General features: G+C 45.7%; 1 protein-coding gene across 1 annotated transcript in view; it reads left to right on the top strand.

The window, feature by feature from the left end:
- Positions 1 to 7522, top strand: part of tfam (transcription factor A, mitochondrial) — a 51744-nt gene extending 44222 nt beyond the window's left edge. The window contains exon 7 of the mRNA XM_070875054.1: positions 6702 to 7522. Within this exon, the coding sequence (XP_070731155.1) occupies positions 6702 to 6953 (252 nt within the window). The 3' untranslated portion in view covers positions 6954 to 7522. The remainder of the gene's footprint in view (positions 1 to 6701) is intronic.
- Positions 7523 to 18117: the final 10595 nt, after the last annotated feature.

Below are 18117 nucleotides of genomic sequence, written 5' to 3'. Positions count from 1 at the left end.
ATCTACATTTGCCTCGTTGCTTCTTCCAGCCTGTTAAATGATAACGTGTGCTAGTTTGTCTCCGGGCAGAAATGGAGCTTGTTGTTTATAAATTGTCATAGCCATTAAGGAGGTCTCATGCCAGATGCAAATTCCACAAGGCTTTAGCCCAATTTTACCTGAACCCGCCCAGCAGGAATGGGGCTTGTTAGAAACAGAGAAAATAGGTGCAGGAGTAGGCCATTCGGCACTTTGAGCCTGCACCACCATTCAATATGATTATGGCTGATCATGCAACTTCAGTACCCCATTCCTGCTTTCTCTCCATACCCCTTGATACCTTTAGCCGTAAGGGCCACATCTAACTCCCTTTTGAATATATCTAACGAACTGGCCTCAACAACTTTGTGGTAGCGAATTCCACAGGTTCACAATTCTCTAGTGAAGAAGTTTCTCCTCCTCTCGGTTAGGGGTCGGGTGGCCATTTTATACTCTGTCTGATTTCATCCCCATTCATATCGAGAGTAAAACAGGCATCTGACCTGAGCCTGCCCTGTTCCCACTGGTAGGGTTTGGTTAATATCAGGACTTTTGTTTCCTCTTTCGCATCAGAAGTGTTGTTTCAGACAGTAATATCGATATACAGGTGATAGAAATAATTTGTGTTGGTCAGTTTTCCATGGTGTTCCACACAGGGAGTCGAGACTAACTAAGTATAATCTTCAGGTGAAGCGGGGTTAAAGGGAAGGGGGTAATTGGGTATATTTCATAGAAAATCGGAGCAGTAGTAGGCCATTCGGCCCTTCAAGTCTGCACCGCCATTCAAAACGATCATGGCTGATCCTCTATCTCAACACCATATTCCCGCTTTTTCCCATACCCCTTGATACCTTTTGTGTCTAGAAATCGATCTATCCCCTTAAATATATTCAGTGACTTGGCCTCCACAGCCTTCTGTGGTAGAGAATTCCACAGGTTCACCATCCTCTGAGTGAAAACATTTTTCCTCATCTCGGTCCCAAATTTCCTACCCCGTATCCTGAGACTGTGACCCCTTGTTCTAGACTTCCCAGCCAGGGAAACATCCTCCCTGCATCCAGTCTATCCAACCCAGTCAGAATTTTATACGTTTCAATGAGATCCCCTCTCATTCATCTAAACTCTAGTGAATACAGGCCTAGTCAACCCAATCTCTCCTCATACGACAGTCCTGCCATCAGTCAGTCTGGTGAACCTTCGCTGCACTTCCTCCATGGCAAGTATATTCTTTCTTGGGTAAGGAGACCAAAACTGCACACAATACTCCAGGTGTGGTCTCACCAAGACCCTGTATAACTGTAGTAAGACATTCTTGCTCCTGTACTCAAATCCTCTTGCAATGAAGGCCAACATACCATTTGCCTTCCTAACTGCTTGCTGCACCTGCATGTTTGCTTTCAATGACTGGTGTACAAGGACACCCAGGTTCTTCTACACATCGACACTTCCCAAGCCATCACCATTTAAATAAGTTTTTACGCCAGAAAGGAATGTATAACTGTTGCAATTCATGCATTCGTTCCTTAAATATTAGCCATTGCCTATCCACCGTCATGCCTTTTAATGAATCTTCCCAATCTATCATAGCCAATTCATTCCTCATACCTTCATAGTTTCTTTTGTTTAGATTTAGGACCCTAGTTTCGGATTGGACGACTTCATTTTCCATCTTAATAAAGAATTCAATAATATTATGGTCACTCTTCCCCGCACAACAAGACTGTTAATTAACCCCTTCTCATTACACAATACCCAATCTAGGATAGCCTGTTCCCTAGTAGGCTCCTCAACATACTGGTCTAAAAAACCATCTCGAAAACACTCCAGGAATTCATCTTCCACAGTTTTATTACTAATTTGGTTTGGCCAGTCTATGGGCCCCAAGTTTCCACACGCGCCTAGAACGGCGCAGTCCCGACCTGGATGCCCGTTTTTCGCGCCACAAAGTGTGCCTAAAAAAATCCTCGGTATTCTCCTCCTACTTGCAGGTCCTCTGGCCCTCGGCGCAGCCAGCACGAGCTGTGGGGGGGGCGGAGCCAGGTCCCTGCGCTGAAAACAGTGCCAGGACCTCTGCACATGCGCGCTACAGTCGGCACGCAAGTGCAGTAGCTGCAGGCGCCGAACTGTGGGAGGGGCCCGAAGCACGCAGCCCCTAGCCCTGGCCCAATGGCCTCACTGGGGCTGCGTGAATAAGGCTCCTCCCACGGCCAGCTCCTGCTCTCTTCTCCCCCCCCCGACCAGACCCGACACCCGCTCCCCCCCTGCCTCCGGACCAGACCCGACACCCGCGCCCCACTGGACCCGACCCGACTCCCGCTCCCAGACTGGATCCGACCTGACCCCTCCCTCCCTCCCTCTCTCCCTCTCCCTCTCTTTCCTCCCTCTCTCCCTCCCTCCCTCTCTCTCCCTTTCCCCTTCCCCCCCGCCCCCCCCCCCCCCCGACCCAACCCAACGCCACCTACCTGTAAATCTGGTGCTGGGGACGGGCCGGCAGCCTTCGGTCCCGAAAGGCCTGCCTGAAGCACTTTCACACAGGTAGGAAGATGGTTTATTTAATCTTTTCTTTGCTTAAAAATGTTTATTCAGGTTGGATTTATTTGTATAAGTATAAATAAGGATTTATTATAGAATTTAATGACTTCCCCCCCCCCCCCCCACCTCGTTCTGGACGCCTAATTTGTAACCTGCGCCTGATTTTTTAATGTGTAGAACAGGTTTTTTCAGTTCTCCAAAAATCTTCACTTGCTCCATTCTACTTTAGTTTGGAGTACGTTTTCACTGTGGAAACTTTGAAATCAGGCGTCAGTGGTCGGACACGCCCCCTTTTGAAGAAAAAATTCTGTTCCAAAGTAGAACTGTTCTACCTGACTGGAACTGCAGAAAAAAAAATGTGGAGAATTGCGATTTCTAAGATAGTCCGTTCTCCACCAGTTGCTCCTAAAAATCAGGCGCAAATCATGTGGAAACTTGGGCCCATAATGTCGATTAAAGTCACCTACACTACAGTACTGTTTGGAGGCCTATAGACAACTCCCACCAATGTTTTCTGCCCCTTGGTGCTCCTTAGCTCTACCCAGACTGATTCTACATCTTGATTTTCTGAGCCAATATCCTTTCTCACTATTGCTCTGATTTCATCCTTTACTAACAACACCACACCACCCGCTCTTCCTTTTTGCCTGTCCTTCCAAAATATCGAATATCCTTGGATATTCAGTTCCCAACCCTGGTCACCCTGCAACCATGTCTCCATAATTGCAACTACATCGTATCTGTTTACATCTATTTGTGCTGTTTATTCGTCTAGATGCTTCGTGCATTCAGATACAATGCTTTTAGATTTTTCTTTTTAACATTATTAGACATCGTAACATTATTTTGTACTATAGCCCTATTTGTCTTATCGCAATTTTTTCTTACCTGGACCCTATTTGTTAGTGCACTCTTTTGTTTGTATGCCATGGTGGCCATTTAGGCAGTACAAATAAGCACGTCCATTTTTAGCCCTATTGAAACACATTTTTTTTTTTTTAAATTACAAAAACATTTTTTTTTAAACCTTTAATTACATTTAACTTCATTTAATTTTAAATATGTGAAATGTTTTAATTTATTAATTATATTGTGTTTCGGTGTTTTAGGGGGTTATTCTCATTGATAGTACAGTGAGAACTCGTACAAACGGAGTTCCCATTTTTATCAATGAGAATACTGCATTTTGATTGGTGGTTCAGACCCACTTGACTCCAGCATGTATGTACCTACCTGAAAGACATCTTCCCAAGCGCTGCGCTGCGAATCTAGGCCTCCGACCGGGATCCTACGTTCCTCTGGGCCCACCAAGTACTTTCGTCGATTTTTTTTTTCGGGTCAGAGGCGTTCGTACGGAGGAAGCCTCTGGGTGCAATTTTCTCCCCAGTATCTTTACAAAGTGCTCACAAAGCAGGATGTGTGTTCAAGTCTTCAACTGGAGAGTGTTCCACTCCGACCACCTCCCATTGACTTTAGGGTCTACCACTGTGAAAGAAACATTACAGCAGTGACTACACTTCAAAATACTTCATTGGCTGTAAAGCACTTTGGGATGTCCGGTGGTCGTGAAAGGCTCTATATAAATGCAAGCCTTTCTTGCCACTGGACTTGAACTAGCAACATTCTCAAACTTCAGCGTGACTTTGTGGCAACAGAAATCCCCCAGGGGTGTATTCTTCATTCAGTTGTTCACGCCCATTGTCAACAGTATCAACCAAATTGTGAGGCACTGGGAGGGTGAGAAAAGGCAGGGAATTGAAATTCAAACTAATTAACTGCCATGGCTAACTAAAATGGTGGCACAATCTCGCTGGGCTGAATGGCCTAATGATGTTCTTGCGACAAGCCAGTTGCGGTTGCTTGTTCAGTGGAGTTCACCTCAAGTCATTATTGGGCTTTCTTCCGGTCAGGAATGGTCATATTTTCTTGTTTTTGTATAATCACTTGAGAGCTCTTGGCAACTGAGTGCGTTTATATTGAGACTGGTAGCAGCAACCTCAGTTCTGGAAAAGGCAGTGCTTCGTTTATATTGGCTGTCTTCAGTTGGAACTCTCCTATCCAGGAGGGAGCTCTGCACTTGTGTGAATGCAGTCTATGCTCAAGGAAAGGCCTACCGTGTGGTCAGATGGTTGTCACTTACTTATCGGGGCCTTCAAAGGAGGGTACCATTTCAAGGTACAGCGCGTGCTGGAGAGCGATGGCTGTGACGAGGGCGACTGGTTTTGGATGTCGCCAAGTTCCAGGTCGCTGATTGGAGCGTGGGCGGGTACAGCAGGAGCGGCAGAAGCGATGAGTGATCGTAGAGCGATGTGTTCGGAGCCCAGAAGAGGCGAGGGCCCAGGGGCAGCACGGGCCAGCCCGCACTGTGATATGTGCGCGCACTAGGTCCGTGCAGCAGAGCTGGTCTCCAGTCGCCTTGGTTAATCCTTGCCACTGGACCAAGACCTAGCTCTGTCAAGCCCGTGTGGTGGCTGGTGTGCAACGGCCACCACACGTTTATAAAAAAAAAAAAAATCCACGCACAGGCATCTTCCACCCTTCAACATGGAGTTCGGGACTTGGAATATTAGGTCCTTCATTGAAACACCTGTGAACTCATCCCTTTTTGGCGTGGAAGTAATTCATCCTCGATATGAAGGACCGCCCATGATATGACGACTTAGTTATCCAAGATTTCTAATTTGGTGCCCAGGATATTCATTGTTCAGTGTAGTCCACCCTACTGCTTCAGGTATTGCATTTATCTCCTGTCTAGGTGACTACGAAGTGAGCACCCACTGCCCTTCTAGTCAGTCAGTTAAGCCTCTGGGCAAAGCTAGATCAGTCACTGATGGAACCATTTTGGGACATATATATAAACTATCTGCGGAATAATCTCTCTGTTAAAAAGGCAAGTTTAACACTCTGGAAAAGTTGGTACTTTACTCTGCTGGAAACTGAATCCTGTCAAAGGCTTTTTGCTTTTGTCAAGTGATTTGTTTATGTTTATTTGCTGATAAATTATTAAATTGCAGCAGGAAGAGTATTCCCTTTCCTTCTGATTGGCAGATTTTCCAGTAAGTCCTGTGATGAATTAATTGAGCTGAAGGGTCTGGGTACACATCCTGAAAAGTACGTTTTCATTCTGAAATAGCAGTAACATCACTAACAGCATTCATATGATGAGTATTTCAGTTTAATGGATAATATTTGGTTGGCTTTTTTTTTTTACAGTATCCTTGCCCTATTCAAAAATGTTTTGTTTATTTTTTTTTGTCAATCTTTAACTTAACAAATGATCTATATTGGGTATATTTGTTCAACACACCCAATATAATATTGTGAATGTGTATATTATGTTGTGTAAAACTGGTGTACGTTATTCAAGTACTTGCATTATATATTGCCCTGAAATGTTAAAACATCTCCAAGTACTTCACACAATGAACTAACTTTGAAATGAAATGTTATGTGAGTAAACAAAGCAACTATTCTGCATTGGAAATACTCCACACATAAGCCGGGAGATTAATGACCAATGGTAGCGTAGGTTGGTGAGAAACATTGGCCAGGTCACGGGGAGAACTCTGGGCCCTTCATTGAATAGTGCCGTGAGATCTTTAACGTCCGGCTACATAAATCACAGGAACGGGCCGATGGGACACTGGTTTAACCTCTCTCCCAAAGGACAGCAGCTCCTCAATGCAACACGCCCTCAGCTTTGCACTGCACTGTTGGCCTAGACTGGGTTTAAAACCTGCTATGATGTTTGAACGCACAACCCCCTGAGTCAAGCTAAAATTATTTTCACCTGGTTGTCGGAGAGTTATAAGGGATAATCAAAACTTTGAACGATAGTTCATTTCCCAGCTGTGTTTATGGGTGAAGATTACTGCTCTGTTTCTCCTCCCCGACATCTAAGTAGGAGTGGAGGGAGAAGAGATGTGAAAGAGAACTAAACAATCTGTGAAAGACAAATCAGGAAAAAAAACAGTGGTTCAGTTTTTGCAGTCCTGACTTGCATAGAATGTGCAGCACACACAAACAGCCCATTCCACCCAACTGCTCTGTGCTGGAGCTTATGCTCCACATGAGCCTCCTCCCACTTTGCCAACAGAAGTATTGTTTTTCTTCCAATGCATGAATATCTCACACCAACTGTTATTTTCTAGATGTACACACAGCTGGCCGAGGATGACAAAATCCGTTACCAGAATGAAATCCAGTCCTGGGAGGAACAAATGATTGAGACGGGACACGAAGATGTTATTCGCGTCAAACAGAAGAGAAGAGCTCAAAGGTCAATGCGGACGAAAGGAAAACCAACTCAAACGGTACTGAAAACGGTCCCGACAACAGCTAAAATCTCAAAGCCAGATGCAACTTCAAGCACGGTCTGGAGCATGAAAAAAGCTGAAGAATAAAGCTGTTCTTAAGAGATGTATTTTTTTTTTATTGACAGTACTAGTAACTGATGTTGAATACTGACTTTTTATCGCTGACATGGAATCTGTCCCTGAAATGAGTCATTGGATCTTTGAATTTTTCTACTTGCTGATTACAGAAAGACAGTTTGTGGCAACAGACGTACCAGACATAGTATTCTAGTTAGCTGACGGAAGGGAATAGTATCGGCAGTCCACATTGGGCATGTGTGAAGAGCCTGTTGTCTACAGTAGAAGTGATGTAATTTACTAGCCCATAAATACGCAAGTGGTGACTGAAATAATGTTAACCAAATCTAGTTTTGTGATCCACAGATTCTTGAGTTGGAGAACTCTCCTGTGGGCAGGATCTGTAGTGTAATTTTACAGCCTTTTTTTTTGTAAACTGAAATAATGAATCAACGCAACAAAATCTATATCAAGCTGAAGGATTTTCTCCAATTATGGTATGTAAATAAAACACAAATTTGCATTTGTATTAACACAACTTGCTTTTGTATCGCGCCTTCAATGTAATAAAACATCCCAAGGTAATTCATAGAGGAAAAGCGATGGACGAGGCGTTAGTGGCAGAGTTAGCCAAAAGCACAGGCAGAATGAGGAGGCTTGAAGTTGAGAGCAGTCGCAATCAAATAGGAATGGTAGGTGGAGGTGAACGTGAGGCCAAAGGCTATGGACTGGGACATGGAAGAGACTTTGAAAGGGAGTTCCAGAGCATAAGACTAAGATGGTTAAAAGCTCTGCTATCAAATAGGAATGGCTGGTGGAGGTGGAGGTGAACATGAGGCCAAAGGCTATAGACTGTGACATGGAACTGGAAGTACTTGTGAAGGTAGATGTGGGGGCAATGGAAGGAAGGACATGGTACGTCAGGAGACATGGAACAAGTGTACGTTGGTGAGAAGCGAGGTGATGGACAAGCGGGACTCCGTGCACAACAGGATGTGAGCTGCAGGGTTTTGGATCAGTTGGAATTGTATAAGGGGAGCTCAGGTGGCCGTTCAAGAATTGTAGTCTTGAAGGTATGAAAGCATTGATCAGGTTTCAGTGGCATATGATGGGCAATGTTGTAATGGATAGAATATGTTTTTTGATTCTCAGCGTTGTCAACAGGACATCAGAGCTGCTCAATCTTGGCTAACATCTCGGGAATGGAATAGTGTCAGAAGCAAATGTGGGTAAGAGCTAAATAAATTGGCTTTGGTTTTCGCAGTGTTCAGCTGGAGAATGTTCTGGTTCATCCAGAATTTGATGTCAGGTTGCCAATCTGACAACACGGGTATTTGTAGAATCGAGGGTGGTTGTAGTGAAGTGTCGATCAGCAAAAGTATGCAAACTGACCATATCTCTATGGATACTATCGCCTAGGGGCAACGTGTATACAAGGAAAAGGGGGCGTGCAAGGTTGGAACATTGAGGTATCTGAGAGAACCATACAGGGGTGAGAGGAGAAACCATTGCTGATGACGTAGCTCCATTGGGATAAGCAAGAGTGGAACCAGGCATGGCAGTCTCCTTTGAGGTTGACATTAGAGGAGGATGGAATAGTCAGTTGTGTTGAAGGGCACAGAGTGATTATGGTGGGTAAAGATCAGCAGGGTTGCAGTGACTTTGAGGCAGTCTTGGTGGTATTTGTAAGTATTCGTAGAGGGAATTTTGGGAGAGGTGAGCACAGTACTCGGTGACATACAGGTAGTGTAGAACCTTGAAGAGGAAAGGGAAGGGAGGTAGAGGCTGGTATGAAAACTAAAAAAGGGGAAATGATCGAATTTTGGAGTGGAGTTTGCAATCGGTCCACTCCAACTGTTCATAAAACCTTGATCATGACGTAACTTGGAAAATTTCTCCTGAAGTTAACATTTTTTAAATAACTTCGGAATCTGGCGAGATGATCTATTTACTTCCACTTGAAACCATAAACTATAGGCCAGTTAACCTGACATCAGTTGTCAGGAAAATGTTCGAATCTATTATTAGAGACATGGTAACAGGGCACTTTGAAAATCATATGATTGGACAGAGTCAACACGGATTTATAAAAGGGAAATCATGTTTAACAAATCTGATAGTTTTTTGATGTTGTAACTAGCAGTATAGATGAAGGGGGACCAATGGATGTGGTGTATTTGGATTTTCAGGAAGCACTTACACAATGTTATTACACAAAATTAGGACCCATGGGATTGGGGAAAATATATTAGCATGGATTGAGGATTGGTTAATGATCAGAAAACAGAGGGTAGAAATAAACGGATCATTTTCAGGTTGGCACACTGTAACTAGTGGGGTACTGCAAGGATCAGTGCTTGGACCCCAGCTATTCACTATATATCAATGATTTAGATGAGGGAATCGAGTGTAATGTATTCAAGGTTGCTGATGATGCAAAGCTTAGGTGGGAAAATAATTTGTGAGGAGGATGCAAAGTGGCTATAAAGGGATCTAGACAAATTAATTGAGTGGGGAAGAACATGGTAAATGGAATATAATGTGGAGAAATGTGAAGTTATCCACTTTGGCAGGAAAAATAGAAAAACAATCATTTTTAAATGATGAGAGATTGGGAAATGTTGGTATTCAGAGGGACCTGGGTGTTCCTTGTACATGAATCATCACTAAGTTTACATGCAGGTACAGCAAGCAATTAGGAAAGCAATTGGTATGTTGGCCTTTATTCCAAGGGGATTGCAGTATAAGACTAAACAAGTCTTGCTGCAATTATATATAGAGCCTTGGTGAGATCACGCCTGGAGTGCTGTGTACACTCTTTGTCTCGTTACCTAAGGAAGGATATACTTGCCATAGAGGGAGTGCAATAAAGGTTCACCAGACTGATTCCTGGGATGGGGGGATTGTCCTATCAGAAGAAATTGAGTAGACTCAGCCTATATTCCCTAGAGTTTAGAAGAATGAGAGATCTCATTGAAATGTATAAAATACTTAGAAAAGAGCTTGACAGGGTAGATGCTGAGAGGATGTTTCCTCTGGCTGGGGAATCTAGAACCATGGATCACAGTTTCAGATTAAAGGCTTGGCCATTTAGGATTGAAATGAGGAGACATTTCTTCACTTGGAGGATGGTGAATCTTTGGAATTCTCTACCCCAGAGGGTTCTGGATGCTCAGTCGTTGAGTATATTCAAGACAGAGGTTGATAGATTTTTGAATATTAAGGGAATCCAGGAATATGGGGATAGTGCAGGAAGGTGGAGCTGAGGTAGAAGATCAGCCATGATCTTATTAAATGGCGGAGCAGGCTCGAAGGGCCGAAGGACCTCCGACTGCTCTGATTTCTTATGTTATTAGTTCCAGCTCCTGGGGGAAGGGTATTCCTCAATGTGGCAGGCAGTTTGTGGTCCTGCTTACAGAGTCTAGATGTTCTAGTCCTCTGAAATTTAATCATTGCACTTGCGTGCTGAACATCATGGACGATACTGCTCTCCTTTTAGTCTGAAGCTGGAGCAGGCAGGGTAACCTGACTCGTACAGCTGAATTCGACCGGCCGCTAGAGTAAATATAAAGTGTGGCACTGATGGACACGATGACCAGATGCCATGCTGCACAATGGAGTTCAGCAAGTCGCATCGCCTCCAGCTGTTAAAACCAAGTCGACTTGTTACTGAAATTCCAAGCAAACATGAAGTGAAATATCAAGACTGCATTAACTCCAGCCTATTGTGTGTGCCCCAAATCAGGCACTTTCAGTGAACTGCAAAAGCAAAGGACAGCACATAGCCTTAAGGAAAATGAGATGTTGAACAGCAAGTAAAGAGCGGCATTTGCATCATGCCTGTAAAAAGGCAACTGGCTAATACTACCACCATTCAACGCCTTCACTCAACACAGGTCAGCAGAACCAACGCATGGCACCACAGCAGTCAAGGGAAGTGTTTTATCCTCAACTTCGGAGTTGGTGATCCAAGGCAAAAGATTTTGGGAGACTGCCAGGTGTCCACTCAATGTCTCCTCTCAGAGTGGGAGAGCAAAAACCCCACACACACAGACTCATCACTGAGGCAGGAGATATGGGGCTTGAGTTGGCAATTCACCTGCACTGTGTGTGCTGTGGTTGAACATAGAAAATAGGAGCAGGAGTAGGCCATACGGCCCCTTGAGACTGCTCCGCCATTCAATACGATCATGGCTGATCTGATCTTGGCCACAACTCCGCTTTCCTGCCTGTTTTCCACAACCCTTGACTCCGCTATAGTTCAAGACTGTCTATCTCAGCCTTGAATAAATTCAATGACCCAGCCTCCACAGCTCTCTGGGATAGAGAACTCCAAAGATTCACGACCTTCTGAGAGAAGAAATTCCTCCTCATCTCCGTCTTAAATGTGCGCCCCTTATCGTGAAACTATGCCCGCTAGTTCTAGATTTCCCACATGCGGGGAAACATCCTCTCTGCATCTCCCCTGTCAAGCCCCCTCAGAATCTAATGTTTCAATAAGATCACCTATCATTCTTCTAAACTCCAATGAGTACAGGCCCGACCTGCTCAACCTTTCTTCATAAGACAACCCAGGAATCAACCTAGTGAACCTGCTCTGAACTGCCTCCAATGCAAATATATCCCTCCTTTTAAATTAGATCAAAACTGTACACAGTAGTCTCGATGTGGTCTCACCAACGCCCTGTACAGTTGTAGCAAGACTTCCCTATTTTTAACTCCAGCCCCCTTGCCAAAAGGCCAATATTCCATGTGCCTCCTAATTACTTGCTGTAACTGCATTCTAACTTTTTGTGTTTCATGTACGAGGACACCCAGATCCCTTTGTACTGCAGCATTCTGTAGTCTCTCTTCATTTAAATAATATTTTGCTTATTTATTTCTACCAAAGTGGGTAACCTCACATTTTCCCACATTATACTCCATCTGCCAAATTTTTGCCACTCACTTAGCCTACTATATCCCTTTGCAGATTCTTTGTGTCCTCCTCACAACTTGCTTTCCCACCTATCTTTGTATCGCCAGCAAATTTGGCTACAGTACACTCGGTCCCTTCATCCAAGTCATTAATATAGATTGTAAATAGTTGAGGCCCCAGCACTGATCCCTGTGGCATCCTACTGGATAGTTTGCCAACCTGAAAATGACCCATTTATCCCGATTCTCTGTTTTCTGTTCACCAATCCTCAATCCATGCAAATATAATACCCTCAATCCCCTGAGCTTTTATCTTGTGCAGTAACCTTTTATGTGGCACCTTATCAAATGCCTTTTGGAAATCCAAATAAACTACATCTACTGGTTCCCCCCTATCCAATCTCGTTACATCCTCAAAGAACTCTTATTTGTCAAACACGATTTCCCTTTCATAAACCATGTCGATTCTGCTTGATTGTATTATGATTTTCTAAATGTCCTGCTACTACTTCCTTAATAATGGATTCCAGCATTTTCCCAACGACAGGTTAACTGGCCTATAGTTTCCTGCTTCCTGATTGCCAGCTGCAATGATAAAATCTGTGTATGTATGTGTGTTTGAAGGGGAGAGACAAGAGCTACAGCTTTCACCCTGCTCACCCGGAACTATTAACCAGTTGGTAGAACTTATGAATGTAGGAACAGGAGTATGCCATTTAGCCCCTCAATGGGATAATGGCTGATTTGTGACCTAACTCCATATACCCACCTTTGGCCCATATCCCTGAATACCTTTGGCTAACTAACATCGACAAATCTCAGATTTAAAATTCACAATTGGCCCAGCATCAATTGCTGGCTGCGGAAGAGAGTTCCAAACTTCTACTACCGTTTGTGTGTAGAAGTGTTTCCTAACTTCACTCCTGAAATGCCTGGATCTAAGTTTTAGACTGGAGCGAGGTTCAGCTTTTCCTCTCCTCTTGGACACCTAGAATACCCAGAACCAAGACAACCAGGCAGAAACTATGTGCGGTAAGAGAAGTGAAAAGAGATATTACTTTAAAAGCAAATAATTTTTTTTACATTTTTATAGTTTAAACGTACAAGTAAAAGATGGGTGTGGTGGCAATATTGAGATGTGTTTTGTTTTGGGGCGGGGGGAACGCAGGGAGACTGATGTTTGACCAGGGCCCGTGCCTGATGTTTGAGGTGTTTTGATGCTGGAACCAACCAGTGGCCAGGCCCTGTTGAGCGTGGCTAGTAATGACCTGTCCAGGTACTCGTTATCGGAGACTCGACAGCTACTACCCACATAGGCTATACTGACAATGGCTTTAACCAGAGCTGCATGTCCATCATGGAAGTCAATGAGGGGAAAACAATAAAATCATATAAACAACTGAAAATATAAAAAGCCATTTTTCAAGGAGGGAAGAATAGAAAAATATTTCAAACTCACTGCTTGAGATAGAGCAAAAATTAAGTATTAATCTGGAAAAATAGGTTTAGGGGCAAGAAGAATCAAGTTACATATATCTTAAGTCTTGAAAATTGTAGGTATATAGTATTACAACGATGTGTGAGGCCTCTTTCAGTATCAGTAAGGTAATAATTTTATCTTAGTCATGGAATATACTGCTTCATAAATTTGCTGTAAATAGCAATGGGAAACCGCTGTGGAATTTAGACTGCAACTGGACTGCTGTAATGATTGGAACTCCTCTCCCTGTCCAGGCTGAAGCAGACTGTTTTCAACCTCGGTAACGTACTCGACCCCGAGCTGAGCTTCTGACTCCAGATGATCTTCATCACAAAGACTGCCTCCTTCCACCTCTATGACATCACCACCCCTGCCTCAGCACATCTGCTGCTGAAACTTTCTTCCATGCCTTTGCTACTTCCAGACTCAACTATTCCTATGCTATCCTGGCCAGCCTCCCATCCTCCACTCTCCATACACTTCAGCTCATCCAAAACTCTGCTGCCCGTATCTGATCCTGCACCAATCCCGCTCACCCATCACCCCTGTCCTCCCCATCGCCCAATGTCTCCAATTTAAAATTCTCATCCTTGTGTTTAAATCCCTTCTGACCTTGTCCCTCTCTATCTGTAACCGTCTCCAGTCCTACAACCCCCTTCCCTGAATTCTGGACTTTTATACATCCCTTTCTTTGCCTCACCATTCATGGCTGTCCCTTCAGTTGCTTAGGCCCCAGGCACCCCTCCTTCTCACCCTTTAACACCCTCCTTAAAGCCCTAATAGAAACGTAGAAATTTATAGCACAGAAGGAGGCCATTTCGGCCCATCGTGTCCGCACCAGCCGACAAAGAGCCGCACGGCCCTTGGTCAGCAGCCCTAAAGGTTACATATAAACCTATGACCAATGACGGAAAGGCAAAGAGTACCCAGCCCAACCAGTCCACCTCACCACAACTGTGACACCCCTTATACTGAAACATTCTACACTCCACCCCAACCGGAGCCATGTTATCTCCTGGGAGAGGCAAAAACCAGATAAAAACCCAGGCCAATTTAGGGAGAGAAAATATGGAAAAATACCTCCCTGACCCATCCAGGCGATCAAAACCAGTCCAGGAGATCACCCTGGCCATATTCTATTCCCTGCAGTACTTAGCATTATATCTGCTCCGTCCAACAAAAGGTCATCCAGTCTAATCCCAATTACCAGCTCTAGGTCCGTAACCCTGCAGGTTACTGCACTTTAAGGGCCCATCCAACCATCTCTTAAAAGTGGTGAGGGTTTCTGCATCCACCACTCTTCCAGGCAGAGTTTCAGATCCCCACAACCCTCTGCTTAAAGAAGCCCGCCCCCCTCAAATCACCTCTAAACCTTCCACCAACCACCTTAAATATGCCCCCTCGTAATAGACCCTCCACCAATGGAAATAGACCCTTACAATCCACTATGTCCAGGCCCCTCAATATTTCGTACACCTTAATGAGATCTCCTCTCAACCTCCTCTGTTCCATTGAGAACAAACCCAGCCTATACAATTTGTCCTCATAAATAAGATTCTCCATTCCAGGCAGCATTCTAGTAAATCTCCTCTGCACCCTCTCTAGTGCAATCACGTCCTTCCTATAATACGGCGACCAGAACTGCACGCAATACTCCAGCTAACCAAACCAAAGTATTATACAATTTAAGCATAACCTCTCTGCTCTTGTATTCTATGCCTCAGCCAATAAAGGCAAGCATTCCGTATGCCTTCTTAATCACCTTATCCACCTGGCCTGCTACTTTCAGGGATCTGTGGACAAGCACTCCAAGGTCCCTTTGTTCATCTATACTATTAAGTGGCCTACCGCTTAATGTGTATACCCTTTCCTTATTAGCCCTCCCAAAGTGCATTACCTCACACTTCTCTGAATTAAATTCCATTTGCCACTGCTCTGCCCACCTGATCAGCAGATTGATATCCTCCTGCAGCCTATGACTTTCCTCTTCATTATCAACCACACAGCCAATTTTGTGTTGTCTGCAAACTTCTTAATCATACTCCCTATATTCAAATCTAAATCGTTAATATATACCACAAAAAGCAAGGGTCCCAGTACCGAGCCCTGCGGAACCCCACTGGAAACATCCTTCCAGTCACAAAAACATCCATCAATCATTACCCTTTGCTTCCTATCCCCAAGCCAATTTTGGATCCAACTTGACACTTTGACCTGTATCCCATGGGCTTTAACCTTCGTGACCAGTCTACCACGTGGGACCTTATCAAAAGCTTTGCTAAAGTCCATATATATTACATCGTACGCACTACCCTCATCGACCCTCTTGGTTACCTCCTCAAAAAATTCAATCGGGTTAGTCAGACAAGATCTTCCCTTAACAAATCTGTGCTGACTGTTCCTAATTAATACTTGCCTTTCCAAATGCAGATTTATCCTGTCTTTCAGGATTTTTTCAAATAATTTTCCCACCACTGAGGTTAGGCTGACAGACCTGTATTTTCTCAGCCTATCCCTTTCTCCCTTTTTAAACAAGGGTACTATATTAGCAGTCCTCCAATCCTCCGGCACCATGCCCAGATCCAAAGAGGACTGGAAAATGATGGTCAAGGCCTCTGCTATTTCCCCTCTTACTTCGCTCAACAGCCTGGGATGCATTTCTTCCGGGCCTTGGGACTTATCTACTTTCAAAGCTGCTAAACCCCTAAATACTTCCTCTCTCACTATATTTATTTCATCCAGAATATCACACTCCTCCTCGATAGCAGTATCTGCATTGCCCCTTTCCTCTGTGAAAACAGATGCAAAGTATTCGTTAAGAACCTTCCCAACATCTTCTGCCTCCACACAAAGATTACCCTTATGGTCTCTAATAGGCCCAACCTTGCTTTAGTTACCCTCTTACTCTTAATATATTTATAGAACATCTTAGGGTTTTCCTTAATTTAATTGGCCAAGAATTTCTCGTGCTCTCTCTTAGCATTCCTAATATCCTTTTTTAATTTTGCCTCTTAACTTTTTATATTCCTCTCAAGATTCTATAGTATTTAGCCGTTGATATGACATAAGCGTCCCTCATCCCTCATTTTACCTATGTCGTTGGTCCCGATATGGACTACGACCTCTCGCTGTTTACCCTCACCGCCCCTCCCCCCTCCCCTCCCCAGAATGCCCTGCATCCGCTCTGTGACATCCTTGACCCTGGCACCGGGGAGGCACAAAACCATTCGGGAGTCACGTCTACGGTGGCGGAAATGCCTGTCTGTTCCCCTAACTATAGAATCCCCTATCACTGGGGCTCTTTTGTTCTTTGTCCCTCCCCCCTGTGCAGCTGAGCCACCCGTGGTACCTTGGAATTGACTCTGGCTGCACTCCCCAGAGGCACCATCGTCCTTACCGATACTCAGAAGTGAATATTGGTTTGAAAGTGAGATGGACTCACGGGGGGGACTCCTGCACTTCCTGCCGAGCACACTTACTACGTCTGGTGGTCACCCACTTACCCTCTACCTGCAAGCCTTTAAGCCGCGGGGTGACCAACCCCTGAAACGTGCTATCTACGTAATTCTCAGCCTCACGTATGCACCTTATTGACTCCACCCGCTGTTCCAGCTCCGAAACGTGGAGCTCGAGTAGTTGAAGCTGGAGATGCCTCCTGCCCACGTGGTTGTCTAGGCTGCGCGAAGCGTTCAGGACTTGCCACATGCCGCAGGATGTGCACTCCACGGGACTGAACTGCACTGCCATACCTCTAGTTAGACTTATCTAGCTTAAAATCTACTTAAAAAGAAATAGAGAAAAGGGAGCTGCTCACCGACCTCTGTGGCCTCCCGAACTCACCGACCTCTGTGGCCCCCCTCATCTCTCGGCCTCCGACCTCCCAACCTAAAAGAAATCGAGAAAAGAGAGCTACTTACCAACTCACCTCACCGACCTCCGAACTCCCAGTCTCCGAACTCCCGACTCGCCGACCTCACAGGGCTTACCTATTCGCCGACCTCCCGACTCGCCGACCTCACGGGGCTTACCGACCTCAGGCCCTTACCGCCTCACCGACCTCCGGCCCTTACCGCCTCACCGACCTCCGGGCCTCACCGACCTCAGGGCCTTACCGACTCACCGACCTCCGGGCCTCACCGACCTCAGGCCCTTACCGCCTCACCGACCTCCGGGCCTCACCGACCTCCGGGCCTCACCGACCTCAGGCCCTTACCGCCTCACCGACCTCAGGGCCTTACCGACTCACCGACCTCCGGGCCTCACCGAGCTCAGGGCCTTACCGACTCACCGACCTCAGGGCCTTATCGCCTCACCGACCTCCGGGCCTCACCGACCTCAGGGCCTTACCGACTCACCGACCTCCGGGCCTCACCGACCTCAGGGCCTTACCGACTCACCGACCTCCGGGCCTCACCGACCTCAGGGCCTTACCGACTCACCGACCTCCGGGCCTCACCGACCTCAGGGCCTTACCAACTCACCGACCTCCGGGCCTCACCGACCTCAGGGCCTTATCGCCTCACCGACCTCCGGGCCTCACCGACCTCAGGGCCTTACCGACTCACCGACCTCCGGGCCTCACCGACCTCAGGCCCTTACCGCCTCACCGACCTCAGGGCCTTACCGCCTCACCGACCTCAGGGCCTTACCGCCTCACCGACCTCAGGGCCTTACCGCCTCACCGACCTCAGGGCCTTACCGACTCACCGACCTCAGGGCCTTACCGCCTCACCGACCTCAGGGCCTTACCGCCTCACCGACCTCAGGGCCTTACCGCCTCACTGACCTCAGGGCCTT

This window comes from Pristiophorus japonicus, chromosome 3, assembly GCF_044704955.1.
Source record: "Pristiophorus japonicus isolate sPriJap1 chromosome 3, sPriJap1.hap1, whole genome shotgun sequence".
Classification (NCBI taxonomy): domain Eukaryota; kingdom Metazoa; phylum Chordata; class Chondrichthyes; family Pristiophoridae; genus Pristiophorus; species Pristiophorus japonicus.
This window is presented reverse-complemented; position numbering and strand designations above follow the sequence as displayed.